The 21,344-nt window shown below is 53.1% G+C and overlaps 1 protein-coding gene and 1 long non-coding RNA gene across 6 annotated transcripts in view; one reads left to right on the top strand and one right to left on the bottom strand.

Moving 5' to 3' along the window:
- Positions 1 to 20,685, top strand: part of LOC132526154 (uncharacterized) — a 39,116-nt gene extending 18,431 nt beyond the window's left edge. The window contains exons 3-4 of the long non-coding RNA XR_009542471.1: positions 18,230 to 18,320; positions 20,259 to 20,685. This is a non-coding gene — a long non-coding RNA (uncharacterized LOC132526154). The remainder of the gene's footprint in view (positions 1 to 18,229; positions 18,321 to 20,258) is intronic.
- SLCO2B1 (solute carrier organic anion transporter family member 2B1) overlaps positions 1 to 21,344 on the bottom strand; it is a 53,455-nt gene that overhangs the window by 1,937 nt on the left and 30,174 nt on the right. For 4 of the 5 annotated variants that reach the window (XM_060160038.1, XM_060160039.1, XM_060160037.1 and 1 more), the window contains 7 exons: positions 16,729 to 16,831; positions 12,116 to 12,473; positions 9,843 to 10,008; positions 5,208 to 5,371; positions 3,763 to 3,827; positions 3,343 to 3,463; positions 279 to 2,302 (listed from right to left, as the gene is read on the bottom strand). In XM_060160038.1, coding sequence (XP_060016021.1) covers positions 2,122 to 2,302; positions 3,343 to 3,463; positions 3,763 to 3,827; positions 5,208 to 5,371; positions 9,843 to 10,008; positions 12,116 to 12,473; positions 16,729 to 16,831 — 1,158 coding nt within the window. In that variant the 3' untranslated portion in view covers positions 279 to 2,121. Of the gene's footprint in view, positions 1 to 278; positions 2,303 to 3,342; positions 3,464 to 3,762; positions 3,828 to 5,207; positions 5,372 to 9,842; positions 10,009 to 12,115; positions 12,474 to 16,728; positions 16,832 to 21,344 lie in introns of those variants that run through there. The other variant, XM_060160036.1, reaches the window with a different exon arrangement.

The raw sequence follows: 21,344 nt of genomic DNA, 5'->3' as shown, positions 1-21,344 counted from the left end.
TTCACCTTCTTACCTAATGTTGTGCTCTTTTTCTTAAAGAGGACTCCCCAAATTGTGTAAGCGTCAGTTCCCACAAAATCTAGATCTAATCCTGGCTCTGACATTTATTTTGTGTGATCTTGGGCAAGTTGCTTATCCTTTCTGAACCATCTCCTCTTCTGTAAAACCTGAATGACAGTTTGGACAGGTGAGGACTGGGAAAGCCTTGCGACATTATTCCACTTCTGAAACCATTACTAGAGAAAGTAGTCGAGCCGGACAAAAATTAGACCAGAATATACAGGTAGGGGAAGATGTAATCTACGAGAAATAACGGTGAGCAATGAATCCAGCAAACCTTAAATCTAAATAACTGGAAATAATCTGGTTGTTGCAAACCTTAATGCAGTTTGGAAGAAAGGATTTTTGTAACGGAAGACACATTATGCAAGAACAAATTTAATAATAAGCTATATCTATAATTCCAGATTATTTCTGCAAAACCTGGGAAACAAGAGGGAAGGAGGAGGAATATGAACATACAAACAGCCTCATCTTGTTGGAAGAGACTCTGAAATTCTTGGCACTGATAAATACAGGCTCAGATATCTGTTAGACATTTAAAGGTATCAACCAGCAGAACAAAAATGGGAATTAGAACTTTTGTACCTCCCTCTTCTTTCATGTGGCATAGCCTCAAAGCCCTGCCGCTGAGAGCTGCGCAGAGGGCCAGAGCCACGTGTGCCCCCAACCCCCCAGCTTCCCCCCTGGCCCACAGCACAGGGCTGGACACGGATTTGGGAAGCTCCTGCTTCTGACTCCCTGTCTCTTGCCTCCCAAGCAACTAGATTGGGCTGGAAGCAGATTGGGAAACTCTCTCCCCGTCCCAGAGAGATAATCAGGCCAGATAAGACTAGCCATAAAACAAGACAAGGCAAGACAAGGCCTGACACAGACAAGGACTTGTCTCTTCAGACCCAAGCATCCCACAGACCCACTTATTACACAGAGCCACGCATTATTGCTTCTAGATCACAAGCCCAGGCATCACAAAGAACAGGTTCTTACACCAACCCAGGCATCACAGAGAACCAGATGTTACCCCAAAATGTGGGTGTCACAGAACCAGACATTGTCTACACAACCCCAGGTGACATAGAATCAGGTGCCTGGGAGGAAATGGTGAAATTAGGATTCTAGTCACAAAAGTCAAAGTGGCTTTGGTGGGCCCAGGTCAAGTGTGTGAAATCTTGGCAATGCATGGGTACCAGTGAGTCTATGCTGAGTTTGTTTGGTCTTTGAAATTAGAAAATGCCCCAATGTGGGAGCTGGGTCCCCCTCTCCACCAGGCAGAGAATAGGCCTCGCCCAGACTGTGGCTGCCTGAGGGCAAGGGCTGGGATTTCCTGACTCCAGAGAGTGAGGCTCCCTGCACAGCCAAGGCCCCTGGGGACCTCACACCAGGTTTCCTGAAGGCCCTGCCTAGCCTGGATGTCGTGAGTGGGACCAGTTCCCTCCCCAGGGCGGCTCCCCAAAGCTCAGGGCTCTGCCTCCAGGGGGCGCCAAATGGACACTTCTCAACAGAGGCTGTACTGGCCCCAAGTCCAGGCTGAGCGGGGCTGGGGAGGAGACCTGAGTCTGTCCTGGCCACACAGATGGTCACAGCTGAAGAGGCCTGAAAGCTGACAAGTTCATTTCCACCTGACAGAAATGGAGGCTGGGAGGCTGAGGCTCAGAGAGGGTGTTCCAGGTGAGCAGTAGAGCAGGGCCAGGACCCAGTAGGCGGGGCAGCCTGGCCTACTATTGTCCACTTCTCTATCCTCGGGCCCTGGGGGAAAGATATGCAGTCCTTCCACCCAGGAAAGCCTGGTTTCAGGTCAGCCCGTGTGGCTGGGGGAGAAGAGGGGGAAGACCCTCAAGCTTCAGAAGTGGCCAAAACAACAAACCCGCAAGTAACTCTTTGGTTCAGGTGAGCCAACAAAGGCCCAGAAAGGGTCAGTGGCTTGCTCAAAGCTACACAGCAAGTTAGTGGAGGACTCATAATTGGAAAACAGGGCTCCCAACCCCCAATCTCAGGCAAAGGGCCCAGAGGAGGTACTCGCCATGGCTGCTACTCCCCGCCAGAATGGGGCCCTGGGACAGCTCACACTCTGGATTCCTCAGGCTCCTTCTTTGCCCCTGACGCTAACAGCTGCTGCTGTAGGCCAGGGTTGGGTATGGTCGCCTTGGTCCCCTCCTCTTTGTCCTGCTGCCTTAGGATGGCCAAAATCAAGGCGAAACAGGCCAGAGAGCCTGTCTTGAAGAAGAACTGGAGGCCGATGAACCTGGGAAAGAGCAAGTGACCCTTGAACTCAGGACCTCCCCATTCAGGGCTTGGATGTGCTTGGGCTGGAAGCAGAGTGGCGTCAGCAATCATCACCCATTATGTAGTTGGAGACGTTGAGGCCTTGGTGGGGGGATAGGCCTCCAGCCCCAGGGCAGTGGACCCTGTCACCATGGCTTTGGCTGGGAGCCCCTAGAATTGACCCCCATGGGGGTCCTTCCTTGGAAGGGGGAAAAGGCTCCAAAGAAGCCTGCCTGCCCTGTGCTGACTGCCTCATGGCCTGGGCTGGCCCTGCCTCATGGCCTGGGCTGGCCCTGCCTCTCTCTGGGTCTCTCTCAGGACTCAGCGGGCCTGACAGTTGCAACTCTGGATCACATCACTTGCCGCAAGAAAAGGAGGATTCCCTCTCCTGTTTGTCTAATTCACCAAGACTCTTCTTGACTTCTCCTCCTCTAGGAAGCCCTCCTGGAACCATGCACTCCTCAGAGCTGGAAGTGAACAGCTCCCTACTCCCAGCTCTGCTAGTAAGTCCCTCCCCGCAACTGCCCATCCATCCCAGGGCCTGCAGCCTCTCTGCCTTCAGGTTCCTTTGGGCTCCCCATTGTATGGATGGGAAGATTAAGTCCCAAAAAGGCAGGTCTCGCAATGAGGGAGGCAGAGCGGGGCCTGCATCCTAGGCCTCCTATGTCCTAGGTAGAGCCATCTTCCTGACCCACCCCAACTCTCTGTTTTTCTCACACCTGGGCTGCTCCCCTCATTCTCCCCTCACTCAGCCAGCACAGACGGGTGAGGCCCAGCTTTGCCAGTTATCAGCTGTGTGACTTTGGGCCACTTACTTAAATCTCCCTTTCCTCATCCATCAAAAGGGGAGACAATGTCTAGCTTGCAGGACTGGTGGGATCAGCACTGCATAGAGCGCCGGTCACCTTGCAGGTGGATGCCAGTGGACCTCCCCTCCCTGCTGGTGGCCTGCCTGGGACCCCAAGAGTGTTTCTAGAAGCTTTCTCACAGCCCCCTGGTAGCCCCTATCCCCGGTCTCACCGGTTTCGAAGCAGGTCGTGGTCGTAGTAGTGGCAGACGGCCCGACGCCCACAACTCTGGGCCCAGTACACACAGGTGGTGTCAATGGCACTGCCGTGGATCACGGGGCTGGGCATCCAGGCTGGAGGAGGAGGTGTTCAGGGGACAATGGAAGCTGGCATCCCGGTACCTCCCCTGCCACTCCCTGGTATATATAACTCTTCAGGGCCATTAAGTCTTCAGCCTTCAAGCCCACCCCTTACCCTGGTATTGGATGCTGGCTCCCTGATGGGCCGTCTAGCTGCTTGCGCACCCACCTCCAGGGTACCTAGGTCGGATCTGTGACCCTGTGGGCCAGTGAACCCTAAGGTCAGGGAGCGGGCCCCACTCATCCCTGTGCCCCCCGGGCCTTGGACCAGTGGTCCCCAGCACATTCTTTACCCAAAACTCTCAGGAGCATGAACTGGATCCCCACAGCCAGAGTCTTGTCTTCTTTCTTCACTCCCCTAACAAGCAGGGACAGGGTGACATGAGGATTGAGAGGGTTCGAGCCTTCAAGGGGCTCTCACCATCCCCTTCTCTCCCCCCCCGCCCCAGCACCAGCCTGCCCCCAGAGGTTCTGAAGTGGCTTCCCTTCAACCTGCAGAGCTGGGTCCCAGCTATATCCGCTGACCGTCAGGGCCCTGTGCTGACCTCCCTGTGTTGCCGGTCACAGACACCCCTCTCTCCCCACCCCCTGGTCCCACCAAATTCTCCCCTTCCTCCTACCCTTGGCAAAACCTGGAGCTGGGCAGCCAGACACGCCGTGTAACTTCCCTGATCACTATGATGGCTCAGCCTGGGGTGCCCTGGCAATCGCTGGCTCCTCTTCCTAAGTCATCCCAGCAGCTGGCATTTGTGGAGTGCTTACCATGGCTCGGTTATTCTGTACTGCGCCCCCCACGTCCCCCGCATATGGTAGGTATAGCATGAGGCCCATTTTACAGGTAAGGAAACTGACAGATAGTTAGACAGGTTGAGTGACTTGGCCAAGACCCCACGGCTGATGGCTGTCAAGGGTTGGAATTTGTGCCGTACACTGCCTGCATGAACTGCTCTTAATCAGCCTGCCTGCTGGGGCACCTGACTCCTCTACTTTTGCTCTTGCAGCCAGCCTGGTTTCTGGATCTACATGCCTTCTAATATTGTAAGGGGCTCCATCCCCCTTCTAATTTTCTAGAAAACAGATGGGGAATAAAATAATCCCAGCATAATGAAAATTTGGAATTATCCTGCTCTGAGGTCCTCTTATGGCTTCAGGCGACAGTTTGTCAGTCCCAGCAGGCACCCTCAGGACAAGGGCCAGAAAGATCTTGGACCAAGAGGCAGTGCTCAGCACAGGCTGGGTCCACGGTGGGCACCTAGTGCTTGTTGACTTGAAGTGGAAGAGTCGTAGACCACACTGGTGGGGTTTGGATTTCTAGGTGCACCACCTGTGACCAGCTCACTGCAGGTCGGGTGGGGCGGAGAGTCAGGTGACGCTCCCCCACTTCCTCCTCACTGTGACTGGAGGCCAGGGCAGGGGCTTAGGTGTGGCCTCTCCTCCTCTGGGGAAAGTAGGGGTCTGGGCTCTGGGCCTTGGCATCAGTACTATTCCACCCAAAACTTGCTACATGACCCGGGGCTAGCTCCCGAATTTCTCTGAGCCTCAGTTTTCTTATCTGTAAGATGGGGAGAAAACTTCCTCTCAGCAGTTGCCATGAGGATGTAGACAGGACAGTGAGAGCCCGGTCTGCTCTGGGGGCCAGGACACCTCCTTCTTTGAACACCTCCCTCAGGATCCCTTATCCTGCCTGTGGTTAAGAACCTCTTGGTATGCACTGGTTCCAGCACGCCCCTGCTTTCACCTTAGGATGAGCATGAAGGACGGTGTGTGGGTGACACTAGCCAGTGCGGCACCCAGGCTGACCAGGATCATGAAGGGCAGCACGAGGGGGCTGCAGGCCGAGTCGCAGGAGCCCGCTAGCACAGGGCCGCCCCCCACCACGCAGCTGCAGTTGGTGTAGAAGACCTAGCGTGGGGAGGGGGGAAGAAGAGCCTTCAGGAACCTCTAAGGACAAGCAGCTGGCCAAGGGGTGAGGCCCCAGGAGGCTTATGAGAGACCCGTGGACACACACACACTGGGGCAGAGCTGGCTGGATGCTGGGATTTCTGACCCCTTGGCTCAGTCAGGATGGCTTGAGCGGCCTGACAGGTACACAGGCTGTTTGCACACAAGTGGGCTGAGCCCAGGCTGAGGCTGTGGGGAGAGGGGACGTGGAGAAGAGGACAGGGAGAGGGAACTAGAAGAGAGTCACCCCCAACACAGCACACACACATACACACTCACACACATACCTATGTACTCACACTCTCATACACATACATACACACGCTCACTACATATACACACACATACTGTCAAACATACACTCACACCCCACACACATGCTCACACACTTATAGACTCACACACACTCATACACCACATACACTCGCTCATTCTTTCACCGGGTGATGTCAGAATGTTCCAAATTCCTGACTTTCTGCGCAAGGAATTAAAGCAACAAAGTATTTTGAGGAAGGAATTCAGGTTTTCCAGTTCAGTGTTCCCCCTTCCCGCTCTACTGAGGTCTTCCAGGGCACTGGATCCTAGAGTGGATTCTCAAGGAGAGATTCAAGCACAGGATGGAGAGGGGCAGATAGCATCAGTGGGAGTCTTGGTTCAGCAGGTAAGGGAGACGCAAGGAAGGCTTTGCCAAAGAGGGGTGTTGGATTCGGGTCTTGAGGAATGAATAGGAGTTCACCAAGAGGAAAATGGGAATGAGTAGAGGGAAAGCTAAATGTAAAATCACAGGGGCATGAAAGAAGCCAGCAAATCTTTCCTTCTGTCGGGAGCAGAATGCATGCAAAGAGAAGGCAGAGGGGAGACCTTCTCTGCCTTCTCTTTGCATGGGGTGTGGGGTATGTGTGCTGGGGCCACACTGTGAAGAACCCTGGACACGAAAGAGAACCTGACTGCTGTTTCCAGAAGCAGGGTGGACCAGGTGCCCTGTCAGTCATCCTGCTGACAGCAATCTAAAATGCTGGATAAAATAAAATAATGAAAACAATGTCCTGAGAGCATCTGTGAGCTGGCAGGAAGGAAAAAATACTCAGGTTCAGTACTAAGTGAGGCAAACCCAGAGAGGCGAGCAGAGGCCTGAAACAAGGTTTGGCCGCCAGGTGTTTGCAGAACCTTGCGCAATGCAGCACAGCTTTCTGAGGTTGGGGGCTACAGGGCCAGAGGACAAGTCCTAGCCCTCCTTCCTGTCAGGTGAAAAGTCTAATAGGAGACGCCTGGAAAACGGGGGCCCCACCAAAGGCTGAAGAATGAGGAAAAGCTGACCCTTTTCTAAAGTGCAATGAAATGTCCTCAGGCTCGCGTTTGATTGCAACCCTCATTCCCAGCCCCAAGGTGGCCTGGAAAAACACCTTTTTTCAGATTCTTTCAGAATTGGTCTAGACCACCAGTGTCCTCAGATGCCTCAACGGGAGCAAAGCTGAGCCAGGAAGACCTGGCTTTTCTTTTCTGCCCCTAGATCACAGTTTCCCAACCAGTGTGCCCCAGAGACCTCGGCCTCAGCTGAGCGACAGGCGTGCAGGGAACACATCAGCCCTCAGGGTGACCTGGTGAACTCCAGGCAGCTGGAACTCTCTGGGCCTCTCACCTCCAGCTTTGGCAGCTTGAGACTCTTCCCAATGTGAAAAGGGCTGGGAAGCCCTGAGATGCATGCTGGGAGCCTTGGAAAGATTTTAAGCACGGGAGAGCTAAGACCTGATAGCACAAAAGCTGCGCTGGCTGTTGCAAGAGGAGGGACCTGACTGGGGAGGCTGGTAGGCAGGAGGGAGGGGGAGGGGGAAGGAGAAAAGGATTCTGATTTGAGAGATATTCAGAAGGTGGAATTAGGGCAAGGTGAGAGAGAAAGAGACAGGGAGAGAGAGAGACAGAGACAAAGAGAGAGAGGAGAGATTGGAGACCTAGGATTCCAGTTTGGGTGTTTGGGCGCTTGGCGTTGCACGACAAGGCTATGCTGCCATATGTGCCTGCCCCCCTGAGCACACACTGTCTGGACCTTCACCACGGGCTGAGGAAGCCACTGGGTCGGAGATACAATAAAGGGACAGGTAAATGGAGAAATATCCCAAGGCCAGGTTATCGGAAGAGAATTATCCTGTTCTTTTTTCTGGAGGCAGAAGGTTGCTGGGAGAGATATAACAGCTAGAGGCCTTTCTCTTGGGGTTTTCCCAGCCCTTCATTCATATTCATCTAATTCCATGGCAGGAAGTTCTTCTTATGAATGACTTTAATCTCTCCAGCTGCCTCTGATTCTCACTCCCTAGGACCCCAGCCCCTGAGCCCTAGATGCTGCCAGCCTTCCAATCTCACATTTATTCATTCATAAATTGTTACTGAGCGCAGCTGTGCTGGACACTGACTGATCCACCTCTGGGCTGAGTAGCTCAGGTTGGCCTGAGGAGGCAGGCTCACCAACAGACAATTCCAGGCCAGGGTGACAGTTCGTGAGTGCTGACCAGGACTCAGCTACACCCTCCTCCAAATACTATACCCAACACAACCTCTGAGGATGCACTGGAGAGGGGGCTGGGCTCAGAGGCCAGAGCCCTCAGCTCTAGTCCCAGCTCTGGCATTAAAACTTTGGGCAATGCCTGGTCCTTTCCTGGGCCTCCATTCCCCATCTGTATAATGGGCATAATAGAAGTGTGTATTACTGCATGCTTAAAATTCCTCAGGCACCGGGCTGAGTGCTTTTCATGGATTATGTCATGTGGCTCTTCACTTAATGAATTTATCCGGGTAAAACATTAGCACAGTGGCTGGTATATAGTAGGCACTCAATACTATCACCTCCATTTCACAGACCAGGAAACTGAGGCACAGATTAAAAAATTTGCCTAAGGTAACAGAGCCAGTTAGAGGCAGAACAGGGATTTGAACCAGGTGGCCTGGCCACAGTGCTCACAGGCCCCTATCCGCAGGAGTTCACTGTTGCCTCGGGGATCCAACCCCAGCTGCCAGGGCCTGGGGGACTTTGGAAGGGTCTCAGGGAGATCAAACCAAGTCAGGACAGTAAGTGCTAGGAGGCTCGAAAGCCTGGATTGCGATTATTCCAAATGCGAACAGTTTACACAGCTCAGGTGGTGCCTGGCTGGTTTCTGAAATAACGTCAACCAGGTGCTTTACTCTGCGCCAGCCCGTGGGGCCCAGGTCTCTCCCTGTAGGAGTCTTGGGCTTAGATGCGGATGCCCAGCAGGACACAATGGCAGGGGTTCTGCATGATGGGAGTGGGGGTCTCCGGAGAGAGGGAGGCGTTGTCATAACAACCAGCCTGACACCACACCCACACACACATGCTTTATTCCAGCTGGTGGGGGGTGGCCTGAGGAAGGTGAGCATTGTCCCCACTTGTCCTTTGGGGGCAATGAGAGGAAAGGAGAGGAGGAACCAGCTGGTCTTTGTGGTCCTTCTAAGATTCACGTAGAACGCACTGCTGCTGGTTATGCTTGTCCACTCCTCCTCTCTCCCACAACCGCATCCCCGGGAGTTCCTTGACAGCAGGGACCCTTGGCTCTGAGTCTGTCCTCAGCCCCCAGCACAGGGCCTGGCACAAAGGAGAGGCTCCACGAAGGTTTGTTGTTGACTGACTGACTGACTGGGCTCATTGCTCCAGCCTCCCCACTGGTCTCCCTGTCTCCTGGCCTGCATTCTGTTCACCTTCCTCTGCACTATGGCCTCAAATGTGATCAGACACAGGTCTGACCCCTGTCACTCCCCTGCTTAAAACCCATCCAAGTCTCCGCACTGCTCTCCAGATGAAGGCCCCACTCGTGGCCTGGCATTCAAGGCCCTTCCTAGTCTGGGCTTTGCTTTCCCTCCGTGAACCCTTATGCTTCTGCTCCAATAATTTCTTTGCAGTTTCTTGAAACATTGTATTTGTGTGTGTGTGTGTGTGTGTGTGTGTGTGTGTGTGTGTGTACCATGTGATGTGCCCTCCCTGCCTGGAAAGCCCTTCCCTAGTTTGCCTGCCCACGCTTGAAGATCCAGCACACCTGCCACGTCCCGTGAGGCCTTTTGGGACCCTCCCAGGTGGGATGTATCTCCTTGCATCCTTGTCTGTACTTGTGGGGACCACCTCTCCTGCCTATCACCACCCCTGGAATTCCTGAGTTACTTCCTTCTGCCCCTCCCCTGCATAGACAGCCGGGGCCAGATTTGGTTCACCTCTGTGCTCTGAGCCCTGGCACACGGCTGGGCCCAGGCTGGCAATGAAAGCTTATTGAAAGAATAAAGTTCTACATCTGCCAGCAGAAGGAGACAGATGACACAGACAGAGAGACGAGCCAGAGTGAGACCATTCAGAGCTGGGAGCGGGGCAGGCGCACAGAGGTGGGGGGGGCAGAGCCCATGGGAGGCAGAGGGAGCGGCCAGAGGCCTGACCCACCTGGCTTTTGTCCGGAGCCTCGTGGACCACCCGGCTCCTGCAGCCTGCGTGGCAGGGCGTGAGGTACTCCACCCGAGCGCTGGAGTCACAGACAGGGTTAAAGTCGTCTGACGGGCAGGAGCAGGGCTCCGTGCAGCCTGGAAACAGCTCCAGCCCAGGCTGGGCACTGGTGGGAGAGAAGGCCGGCAAGGTTGGCCTGGCTCTCCCTCCCTCAGGCCACGAGCCAGGGCTCCCTCAGCCCTGAAACCTCCCCTGACGGCCATGGTCAGAGATTTCAGCTCCACACAGAGGTTTTTCACTGTCAGAGCTGCTCCATGACAGGCAATTGTGAGCCCCTTGCAGTGGAAGCTGCAAGAGGCCTCCAATGGGAGAAGTGGGGAGCAGAGTCTGGACCAGAGGCTCTGAGACCCCCTTCCAGCCCCAAGACCCTACAAGTCTTTGAGTTGCTTCTGCAAACATCTCTGCTCCTCAATGACCCTTTCTTTTAGGGAACATAAGGTAAATTCTTCTCAGAATTTAGTCTCAGATGCAAAGTGCCTTTATCTCAACGAGCTGGACTGCTTCCTTTTCTGGGAAAATTAGAACTGTATGTGAGGGGACCAGTCAGAGTACCTGAGTAGTTGTGGGATCTCCGACCTGTTCCTGCCTCTCTCTGGCCTCAGTTTCTCTGTCAGCTCTGCAGGTTCCCCTTCCCATCGCCATCCTGCAGTCTCACGACCTTTCCCTCACTCTCACTGCCCTGTTCACTGTCTAGGGCACATTTTAGACCCACCTGACTCCCTTCTGGGGGCCTGCCCCCAAGTCCCAGGAGTGACTCCGCTCTAGTCTGACCGGGGACAGGGATGCCCAGGGGCAGGAGATCAGAAGGGAGGTGACTCCACCTCTCTGAGCCTTGCTATCCTCATCTGCGAAATGGGGATAATGGTAAGACCCATCCCGGAGATCCCGTGAGGGTTTAATAATACGGACTATGGGAGGAGCTGGACGTGTAGGAGACCCTCAGTTCTCAGCAGCTGTTGGTACCATTAGTTGTTCTGGAGTTTGAGAAATTCTCAGTTTGTTCAGTTGGTCCCCAAAGGCTTCTTCAATGAATTATAACCCAAAGCTGAATAAATTGCAAGAATATAGATGAGAACCTGGATGAGATGAGATGTCAGGGTCAGGGTGAGAGGCTTCAGAAGAAGAGACAAATGAGGCATGTGAGGTAGGCTCACTTTTTCCCATTTGGTTTTTTAAAAAATTGTGGTGAAATATTCATTTACTTTTTACTCTAAAAATCATGAAAATGTCCTGGCTCCCTCGTCAGACCAGGGGCTTCACAAGGGCCTGGCTGAAGCCCCACCTCGGTGCCTAGAACAAGGCTCTGCAGACAGAAGGACCCACCCTGGACCTTTGGGAAAAGGAGAAGGGACAGGGAAGGAGGGGAGAGGGAAGGGAGATGGGGGAGAGGTCGTCAAGGTGGGAGATGGGAGAGAAGGGGCAAGGGCTGAGCATTCCTGGGCTGAGGCCCCCGCAGTCACACAGAAGGAGCCCCAGGTGTGGAAAGTTGGCCCCTGGGTGGAGGGAGGAGATGCCAAGGGAGAGGAGAGAACAGAGCAAGTTGGGGGATTCTAGCTGGGTGTTGGGCCAACCTAAGCCTGGAGCAGTTTCCCAGGAAAAACAAAATCATTCCGGAGAAGAGGCAGCAAAGGAACTTCCAACACTCTCTCCAAGACGGTTCCCGGGGGAGAGGGTCTGTGTCTATGGAGGGCTGTGGGCGGGGTGGGGGAAGGAGAAGGGAGATAGGCATCAGAGGCTTTCCCCCTGGAGGGTAGAGGCAGGTGCTGCCCCACAGATGTGGAAAAGAACTCTGGAATTTTAGGGTCATGGAACAGCAGAATTTTAGCTCCCAGCCTCTAAGGACCAAGGATCTCTGAAGTCTCCAGGCCAACTCCTTCCCAGGGCATAAGTCCCCTCTGCAGCACTCCTGATAGGGGCCTTCTTACCTGTGCCGTTCACATAAGTGGCCTTGTCCTGCCTCATCTTCCACCCCGCCCCAGGCCTGAGCTGTCCTGCCCACGAAGTCCCGTCCCTACCTAGGGGTGCCTGACACCTTCCCTGGAGCATTCAGGAGACAAGTCCCACTGCTCACAGCTGAGCCAAGCGGGGAGGGGAGGGGAGGGGAGGTTTGAGGTGGGGGGCGCCCCGCTGATCTGGCCTTATCCGGGCCACCCCCTCCCGTGTCCCTGGCACCCTCCTGCAGCTTTTACTCACAGGCTCTGACACATACTCACCCAGGCTGGTGGTTGATGCCTGCAATCTGGTGGGTAGAGCAGCCCATGAAGAAGAGGGGCGTGCTGAGAAGCAGGCAGAACAGAGTCCCCAACAGGCAAAGGGTGCCGCAGTGCATGGGGCCCAGGCGGAGGCGCTTGACCAGGATGCCCCCCACCACGATGCCCACGATGGCCAACGGGATGGTGAGGCAGCCTATGAGCAGGTTGGCATAGGATGCTGTGACGGAGAACTGGCGCTCCAGGAACTTGGGCAGGAAGGTGGCCATGCCTGCCACCATGGACGACATGCACACCTGGGACAGGACCACCAGCAGGAAGATGGGGTGGCGCAGGGTCCGCAGCATCACCCTGGGAAAGACTGTTGGGGTGAGGGGAGGGAAGGTCAGAGTGGACTGGCCACGCCACGTGTTTCCGTCCCATCCTGCCTGTTCAATTTGTTCCATTCCTTCCATCCCATCTCATTCCACTTAATTCTGTTGCATTCAGTTCCATCCCATTACATTTGACTCCTTTCCATGTAATAATATTCCGTCTTTGAAATTCGGTTGCTTTCCATTCCATTGAGTTAGACTGCATTTTATTCAATCGCACTTCTTTCCACTCAGTTCTACTCAAAATGCGATTCCATGTAGTTCCCTTCTATACCATCCTATTTGATTCTGTCTCATTCATCTCATCCCATCTCATATCTTCTGTTCTACTTATTCATCTCATTTTTACCCCCACTCAGTCCTTTCCATCCTGTCCTGCAATAGCTCTTTCCAAGCCAACCCAGGCCTTTGTTTTCCCTTCTGTGTCCCCAACATGGGACAGCGCCCACTCCCCTGATTTCCCCATTCCTAGTTTATGTTTCTCCACAGCACATTACCTAATATACTACACATTTTACTCATTTAGCCATTCTACTGTCACACCAGCAGAATGTAAGCTTCATTTAGAGCAGGGATTTTTATCTGTTGCGTCCATCGTTGAATCTCCACAGCCCAGGGTATATAGTAGTATACTTATGGAATGAGTGAGAGAATGAATGAATGAGAGAATGGATGAATGGACATACAGACTAATAGGTGATCAAATAGCAAAATGTTGGAGCAGAACCTAAGACCTCCAGAGAAGGTGGAAGCTGAGCAGGCCTGGTGCTGGGCAGCTTCTTGCAGGTAGGACAGAGGTAGGGTCTGAAGAATGAGAGGATCTGGAGAGGTGGAGGGGAAGGAATTCCTATAGGGGCGCAGCCGGGGCAAAAGCATGGAAACAAGAACAGACGAGACGGCTCTGGCTTTGAAGCCCTCCGCTCCCATGCTGCCTCCTAAACCAATGCCTGTGTACAGGTCTCCCTCGCTGCAAGTCTGCTAAACTGAAGGGCACATGACATTGGGTTGGTCTTGAACTCTGAGCTTCAGGGCCTTCATCAGCAGGGGTAGCCGAGGTGACGGACCAGAAGGCTTTGTGGGATTTTCTCTCCACCAACAACAAAAGAGAAAGATGTGTTTCTGCCCTCAGGAGGCGAGATGAAGTTAGACATAAGGTATGAGGGAGAGAGGAGAAAAGGCCTTTCTAAGAAGAGGCATCGGGGCTTCCCTGTCGTGCAGTGGTTAAGAATCCACCTGACAGTGCAGGGGACATGGGTTCGATCCCTGCTCCGGGAAGATCCCACATTCCGTGGAGCAACTGAGCCCGTGTGACTCAGCCGCTGAGCCTGCGCTCTGGAGCCCACGAGCCATAACTACTGAGCCCACGTGCCACAACTACTGAAGCCCGCATGCCTAGAACCAGTGCTCTGCAACAAGAGAAGCCACCGCAATGAGAAGCCCGGGCACCACAACGAAGAGTAGCCCCCGCTCACTGCAGATAGACAAAAGCCCGAGTGCAGCAGCAAAGACTCAACACAGACAATAAAAAAATAAAAATAAAAAAAATTTTTTTAAATTAAAAAAAAGAAGAAGAGGCACCAGAGGAGCTTTAAACACTTGCCAGGCTGGGCTGGTGGGGGGAGATGGCCATGGGCTCCTCTGGGCCGAGTGGGGGTGAAAGCGGGGCTCCCTTCAGTTCCTGCAGCTTCAGGGCCAGGGAGTTTCTGTCCTCAGAGCATGGCCAGCCAAGCCAGCTGGTTCCCTAGCCCCCTGGGCCTGGCCAAGAACTGTTTTCTTGGGCAGGGTGGCTGGGAGCTGGGGCTGTGGAATTCCCCCTCTTCCTGTCCCAGGCCTTCCTCCCGTCCTCGGTTCCTTGCCACACACGCAGTGCACTCAGCGGCACTTGGAGCGGGGAGGGAGTGACGCCGGGCCTTCACCCCAGTGAGCTGCCCCAGCTTGCCTCCCTCCTTGAGCTGTCCTGGCCAGGAGCAGCCTGGGCTTGGCCCAAGCTGTATGGGTGACCTCATGGTGCAAGTAGGGCCAAGAGAGGGCAGGGACTCGCCCAAGTTCGTCTAGGAAGGTCTGGGCCAGGCCAGGAGTTGCTGGGAGCTTCCTGGCTCCTCGTGTAAGGGTCGTTGTCCCTTCTATCCCTCCACTCCCACCCCGTCCTGCGTTCCCGTGCCTCTGGCTGCCTGACTCCAGAGGGCTCCATCTCATGGACTGTTTCCGTCCCATTCTCCCGTGCTCATCACTGCAGTACACTTTGTCCCCATCCTCTATCTCTCTTCAGCATCTGCAACCTGTCCCTAGAACAGATGGAAAATTTCTGGAGGGCAGGGCTATGCCTTTAGTTTAGATAAGGATGCCTGAAGGGGAACTCCAGGGCTGTCTCTAGCTCAGAGACTTTCTTTCCCACTAGACAGGGGCTTCCCTTAAGTCAGCACAATGTCTCCTCCCATCAGACAAGCCAGGGCCTCTGTCCACTGAGAGCCTATGTCTCCCTTATCAGACAGGGGCCTCCTCCAGCAAAGAAGCCAGGTCTCCTCCATTAGACAAGACAAGTTTTCCCTCCATTCAGGGACTATGTACCCTCCATCAGACAGGGACCTGTGTCTCTCCCATCAAACAGGGCCTCTCCCAGCTCAGGGACTATGTCTCCCCCATCAGATAGCCTTTCCTTAGCTCAGAGACTGTCTTCCCCTGAGTTTAGGACTCCTCCAGCAGAAGGACCATGTTTCCTCCTCCCTCTGCCTCCCCACTGGTCCTAGGTGGTCAAGGCCAAGCCTTTGGATCAGACTGGTACCTCTGGAGCTCAGCAGAAAGCCCAGAAGCCAGGGTGGCTGACCAGCCACAGGGCCTGTGCCAGCCATGCCGTGGTCTCCCCTAGGATCATGCAGGAGCTGAAGCCATCAGAGATAATCTGGCCCAGGACACCTGCTCCAGGATCCAGTTTCAGCAACTTGCCCCAGCTTTCCTCTGGGCTGAAGCCAAAGCAATGATTAACAAGCTCTTCCATGGAACAGCACACTAGGGCCTTCTAGCAGCTGGGGGTGACCTGAGGTTAGGGAGTCTAAGCCCTTGCCTCTAGGCCCAGCCTCTTGGGTTCCAGGCCCCCCTTTCCCTGAGAGTACTGGAGAACCAGGGGCTAGATCACTGGCACCTCAGCATCAAAACTTAGGCCCCAAGAAGTGGGCCTAATTAACTTCCTATTGCAGAATTCCTTGGGGATGGGGGGTGGTTCAAGCAAACTCTGTGGTTATCGCCCTCCTAAACCACAGGCAACTCAACTTACTGTCCTGGGATATGGTCAGAATTATAACAGGAGGGCAGGGGTGATGACTGAAAGAATAATTGTATCGTATCAATATAAGCACACTTTTTTAATCCATATGAAGGACCTTCCATTCATCCTCCCATTTGAGTCTCCTAACCGTCCTTGAGAAAGGCAGAGCAAGGATTACTGACCCAATCTTTCAGATGAGGAAACTCTGGTTAGAGGAGGAAAGTAACTTGTAAAAGATCGTACGCGGGTCAGTGTCAGGGGCAGCCTCTGAACCGGGTCTTCTGACTCGCTGTCCAGTGCTCTGACGCACCACAGGCACTCAGTGTTTGTGGGATCAGACTGTTTAGAAAGGATGGTGTGGTCACAACATGGACCCTGGTTATTGATCAATTGAGTTCGTAGTCTCAGGGTCAGAGTGACATGGATCTCACCTCTCACTGTACAGATGGAGAAACTGAGGCCCAGAGAGGAGCAAGGGCCCAGGACAAAAGCCCAGATTTCTGGACTTCAGCCCAGAGCTCCTTTGGCCCATGCCACAGCCAAGGACTTTAATAAAAATAAATATTTACTGAGAGCCTCCTGTTTGCAGGCTCCATGGTGGGAGGAGAAGAAGGGTCACAGATGAGCCAGCACAGGCCCTGAGCCTCAGGCGCTCACTGCTTGGTAGAAGGGTTGGACAGTCCAGATCTGAGCTGACACAGGAGTCCTGAGGTTCGGAGAGCCTAGAGGAGAGAGAGCCAGGCTGGGGGAAGGACAGAGTGGTTTGACCTAGAGGGACAAGAAAGATTTTAATAGGTGGCGATAAAAAAAAAATGATGTTCCAGGCAAAGGGGACCCTTTGAGCAAAGACTGACCAGGAATATATGGTGCTCATGAAGGGCCTGTAGCTGTGGAAGGTGAATCAACAAAGGCTGGAAGGGCTGGATTCTGTACAGTCCCATGTGCCCCTCTGGCCCCACCTCTGGCCTCAGCTCACTCACCTTTGATAAACTGGATGACAGTCAAGTCTGGGGCAATCTGGGCTAGGCCATCCTTCTTCTCTGGGGACTCCCCAGGGCTCCGCTCAGAGGAGGCGTCCTCACCCTGGAAAGACACATGGCCAAGGGCAGTCAGCTGGAGGCCAGGCATTCTGCTCAAAGATGCTCTGGGCTGGGGAAGGGGGCTCTGGGAGAGGAGAGGGCGGGGGTCTGCCACTGCCAGCAGTGACCCATTTGTTCTTGGCCCCATAGATACTTAAGTCGTTTTTGAAAAAATGGATGAAATTCCAATGGTTGAACTCTGTCATCACCATTATTAACATCGTAATAACCGACATTACCGTGAAAATTCCCACCGTAACCACCACCATCATCGTTATTCTCATCACCTTAAATATCACCCCCATTCACATCGGCAATATCATCATAAGTAAACAAGCAATGTAGTCCTTACTATTGTCATTGTCTCTGTCAAGGTCACTAATTGTCTGCGCAATCTCACAATCATTATCACATCATCACTGTCACCTGACCCTTCAGAATCACCAGCAACAACATCATTATCGGAATCACTAATATCATCATCGCCGTCTCTCACATCACTGTTCTCCCTACCACTGTCTTCACCACCACCAGCAGCATCACCAACTTCTATCCAAGGTTATCGCCATCCCGCTATCTTCAGTTCCGTATCCCTCATGGCTGTCATCACCTGGAGAGTCACCATGAGCAGGGGCCTCCAGCGCCCATCCTGTTCCATCCTGTCTGCTGCGCCAGGAAGGGAAGTGGGTTGGGAGAGCCAAGAGGCAACAGCCCCCTCCTCCTTTTGGATGAGTCAGGCCACACCCAGAGGGGATTGCTCAGCCCTGCGACTGAGGAAGCTCATGGCTACCCTGTAGTGTACCCCTCCACCTAGGTGAGGATGGCCTCTGTGCAACTCCTGAAAAAAAGGTCTCTGATCCCAGAAAAGAGAAGGCTAGGGGTGATACAATTATGGTCTTCTGATTGCGCCAAAGAGGGAAGGAAATAAAGATAGATAATGGTTAATGGTTACTAAGCACTTACTACCATCCCAGTGTTGTTCCAATGACAAATCCATTAACTCATGGAAACCTCACAGCAACTTTCTGAAGTAGGTACCATTGTAATCCTTATTTTTCAGGAGATAGAACTGGGACACAGACAGATGAAGTAACCTGCCTGGTCACACAACTAGTAAGTGGTTTGGCTAGGATTTGAACCCCGACAGCTTGACTCCAGGGCCTGTGTGCATTTGGCTGGTTCACCCTAAGGGCAGGGGGAACCAAGGCCCTGAGGGAACCAGCACTAAGTGCTGGGTATTCTGCCTGCCTTACTCCAATACAGCAGTGCTTTCAGGCAGGTACTATTACTGTACCCATTTTTTATATGAGGAACTAAGTCTTAGAGAAGTTGCTTCTGGCACAGGGTCATTCAAGTATAAGTGATCAAGTGGGGTCTGATTTTACTACATTTTTCTGTGCAGCCCGAGACCAAGATTAGAAGCAACAAGTTCCATGGAGAAAGACTGAAGCCCAATGTGACGAGCAGCTTGGATGAGCCTGCCCTGGAAGGAAGTGAGTTCCCCATCATTAGGAGCATGCAAGCACAAACTGACTTCGCCCTGGTCTGGGGTGCTATATACCATGGGGAAGCGTGGGTTGGGCTGGAGAGCTCATCTGAGGTCTCTGGTTCTGTCTCTTCTCTCCCCACAGAGCCTCTGTGAGGTCCCCATAAGCTTCATCCTCTGGCTGGTGTCTGACACCTTCTCTTCTGTCTCTCATCTTTTTTTTTTTTTAAGGGAGCAAATACTGGATCTCCCCACATTTCAGGACCTCCACGAGGGCCCCCACCCTGGGAGTGCCCTGTTCCAAGCCTCTTCCACCTCACTTGCAGGTGTTGGCTGCCTCAAGGCTGGCCCTGCCCCAGCAGGGAAATTCATTCAAACATCCGTTCAAGTGTGTTTGTCCCCCGTGGGCTTCTCCCTTCCTCGTCTCTACTTTTTATTCCAGCAGGTATTGGGCTCTGGGTTTCCTGGCCTCAGGGGAGGTTCGTGGCAGGGCAGAAAGTCATGGTTGCAAGATTTTCCTTTCTGGCTTTTGTTTCCAAAGCCTGATGCCATTGAGAAGATTAATCTGGGTGTTTTGGGGGGTGGGGAGGGGGGCTGTTTGGAGAGGGAGAGGAGAGAGGGGTTCCCTGAGAAGCAGGAAGCCACATAGCCTCTGCGACAGTACCCAAGGAAGCAGTTCACTTCTGAGGGGCAGGCTGCAGAAGGACTTAAGGAGGCTGGGTCCCCATGTTCCCAGCCACATGGAGCTTCTCAACTCCTAGCAGGTTAAAGGGCGGGCCACATGGGCCAGGATGGATTGAGGCTGATACCTGCTAGGGGTGCGGTGGGGGTGAGGATAGGACCTCCCTGGTGCCTGGACACCCTGTAAGACCTCAGGACCTTTGCTTCACCTTGGTGGGGGAGCCCTGAGAAAGGCTGAAGTTGAGTTTCCTACTGAGCCAGGAGGATGGGCATTCAGAGTAGAAGTTAAGTTGATTTTCAGAGAAAATAACTATCCATCTTATACACACTTAGGGTCTGAGTAAAACCTTGTTCAGTGTCTCTCCCTTGCTGAACTCTGAGCTCTGCAAGAGGAGGGACCACATTTACCTTGTTCTCTGTTGAAACTCTGATGCCTAGCACAGGGCCTGGAGTGAAATAGTGCATGTCTGTGAAACATCTATGAAAAGAAGGAGTGCAAGAGATGGCTCCCACAGGCAGTGGGTGCAGGCAACGCCAGGCTCTTGGAAGGAAAATGAGAAGAACATCAACGGGAGATGCTATAGTGCTGGCAGCAAGCTCAGAGATGGCTGCTGGTTCAAGGGAGGGCAAAGGGTCCACACTGAGCCCCCAGGGCCTAGCAGAACGGAGACTCCAGGCATGCCAGGCCACTGGTATGTGGGCTGGTGGCCCCTGCTCCAGCCTCACTGGGACCTGCAAGGGAAGGAGACTTACACGCCACACAGGAGCAAATAAGTTGTGAGGTTAGGTAATGCTGACTAAAACCTGGTACTTGCCGTCTGCCTCTACAAGGATTAAATCACAAGCCGCTGTGACCGCCGACCTTCAACATCCCCTGAAAGGAGTTCAGGGTGGAGACCAGGAATAAGACACGCTGTGCTCTGGGAAAAACTGGCAGAACAGGCCTTCAGACAGTTAGATATTTTCAGGAGAAGATTTTATGAGCCCAGTTTGTGCATCTCCTCATACCTAGAAAAGCACTAAAATCCTTCATGGTGACGTCTGCTCCTAGCAGCAACCTTCTACAGAAATGTGTGCTTGACTGCAGGTACCACACCTCCTCCCCCAGCTTCACCAAAATCACATACATACTGACCTTCCCCCCTACCTCTTTGGAGCGGTTTCTCAGAGCTATTTGAAATGCTGTCTCCCAGGCTATAGTCCTCATTTTGCCCCAAATAAAACTTAATTCACAACTCTCATGTTGTGCTTTTTTTTTTTTCAGTCGACAGTAACTTGCACAACATCACACAACTAGCAAGTGGCAGAACTAAGATCTGAGCTCAAGCCTGCCCGAGTCGAAAACTTACACTTTATGCACCAAGCCCTGTGAATCAGAAGTCTGGTGCAGGACTGGCGGAATCAGGAGGCACCTTCGTGGGGTGATGTGAAGGGGCCTGACATCTGAGTCTTGCTTCTCTGGATGAGGCACTGTGGGTCTATTATTCATTTATATCTCAGAGCTGTGCTGTCTGTTGCAGCCACCAGCCGCACGTGGCCACCGAACACTGGAACAATGGCCGGTCCAAATTGAGACGGGCCGTAAGTGTAAAACACACATTGCATTTCAAAGACTCGGTATAAAAAATAGAACGGAAAATATCTCACAATTAGTTTTTCATAGTTATGATATGCTAAAATGAGAATGTTTTAAATATAGCGGATTAAAGAAAATTCTTCTTAAAATTAATTTCTTTTCCTTTCGAATGCGGCTACTAGACCATTTAGAACAACATTTGTGGCTCACGTGATATTTCTTTTGGATATGCTGCCTTAAGGAGAGTTAGAGAATCTCCTTACTCTGTTCTGAGTCCTAGCCAAGCTGTGAGAGAGCGTGTGGGAAGGTCCAGGGTCCCGGAGCGAGAGGGGTGCTGCCCCAGGAATGGAAGTAAGAAGGGTGGGGGATAGATTGACAACCTCCTAGGTTTCCTATCAGGGAGAGGCAGTCTTGCCCTTCAGACAGGCAACATCTTGTGAGTTCCTTGCCTGGGGTTCTTTGTCCCCAAGTAAACAGTAAAAACAACCACAGTGTCAGCTTCTGCCACATGTATAACCCTACGTGGTCTACACTGCACTTTCACATCCACCCTGTCATTTAATTCCCACAACAATCTGGTGTGGGGACGATTACTGCACCTATTTCACAGAAGAGGAAGTGGAGGCCCCCAAAGGGCAAGTGTCACCCAGGGAGTAATTGGCAGACTAGGCTTTATTACCACCCCCTGTGCCCATATTGACCTCTGGGCTTTGGGGACGGGAGGGGAGGGACAGACCTTCAGGGGTTGCGGGGTCAGGAGGGCATCCAGGCAGA

This window comes from Lagenorhynchus albirostris, chromosome 9, assembly GCF_949774975.1.
Source record: "Lagenorhynchus albirostris chromosome 9, mLagAlb1.1, whole genome shotgun sequence".
NCBI classification, from domain to species: Eukaryota; Metazoa; Chordata; class Mammalia; order Artiodactyla; family Delphinidae; genus Lagenorhynchus; species Lagenorhynchus albirostris.
The sequence above is the reverse complement of the archived record's forward strand: the minus strand, read 5'-3'. Positions and strand labels throughout refer to the sequence as shown.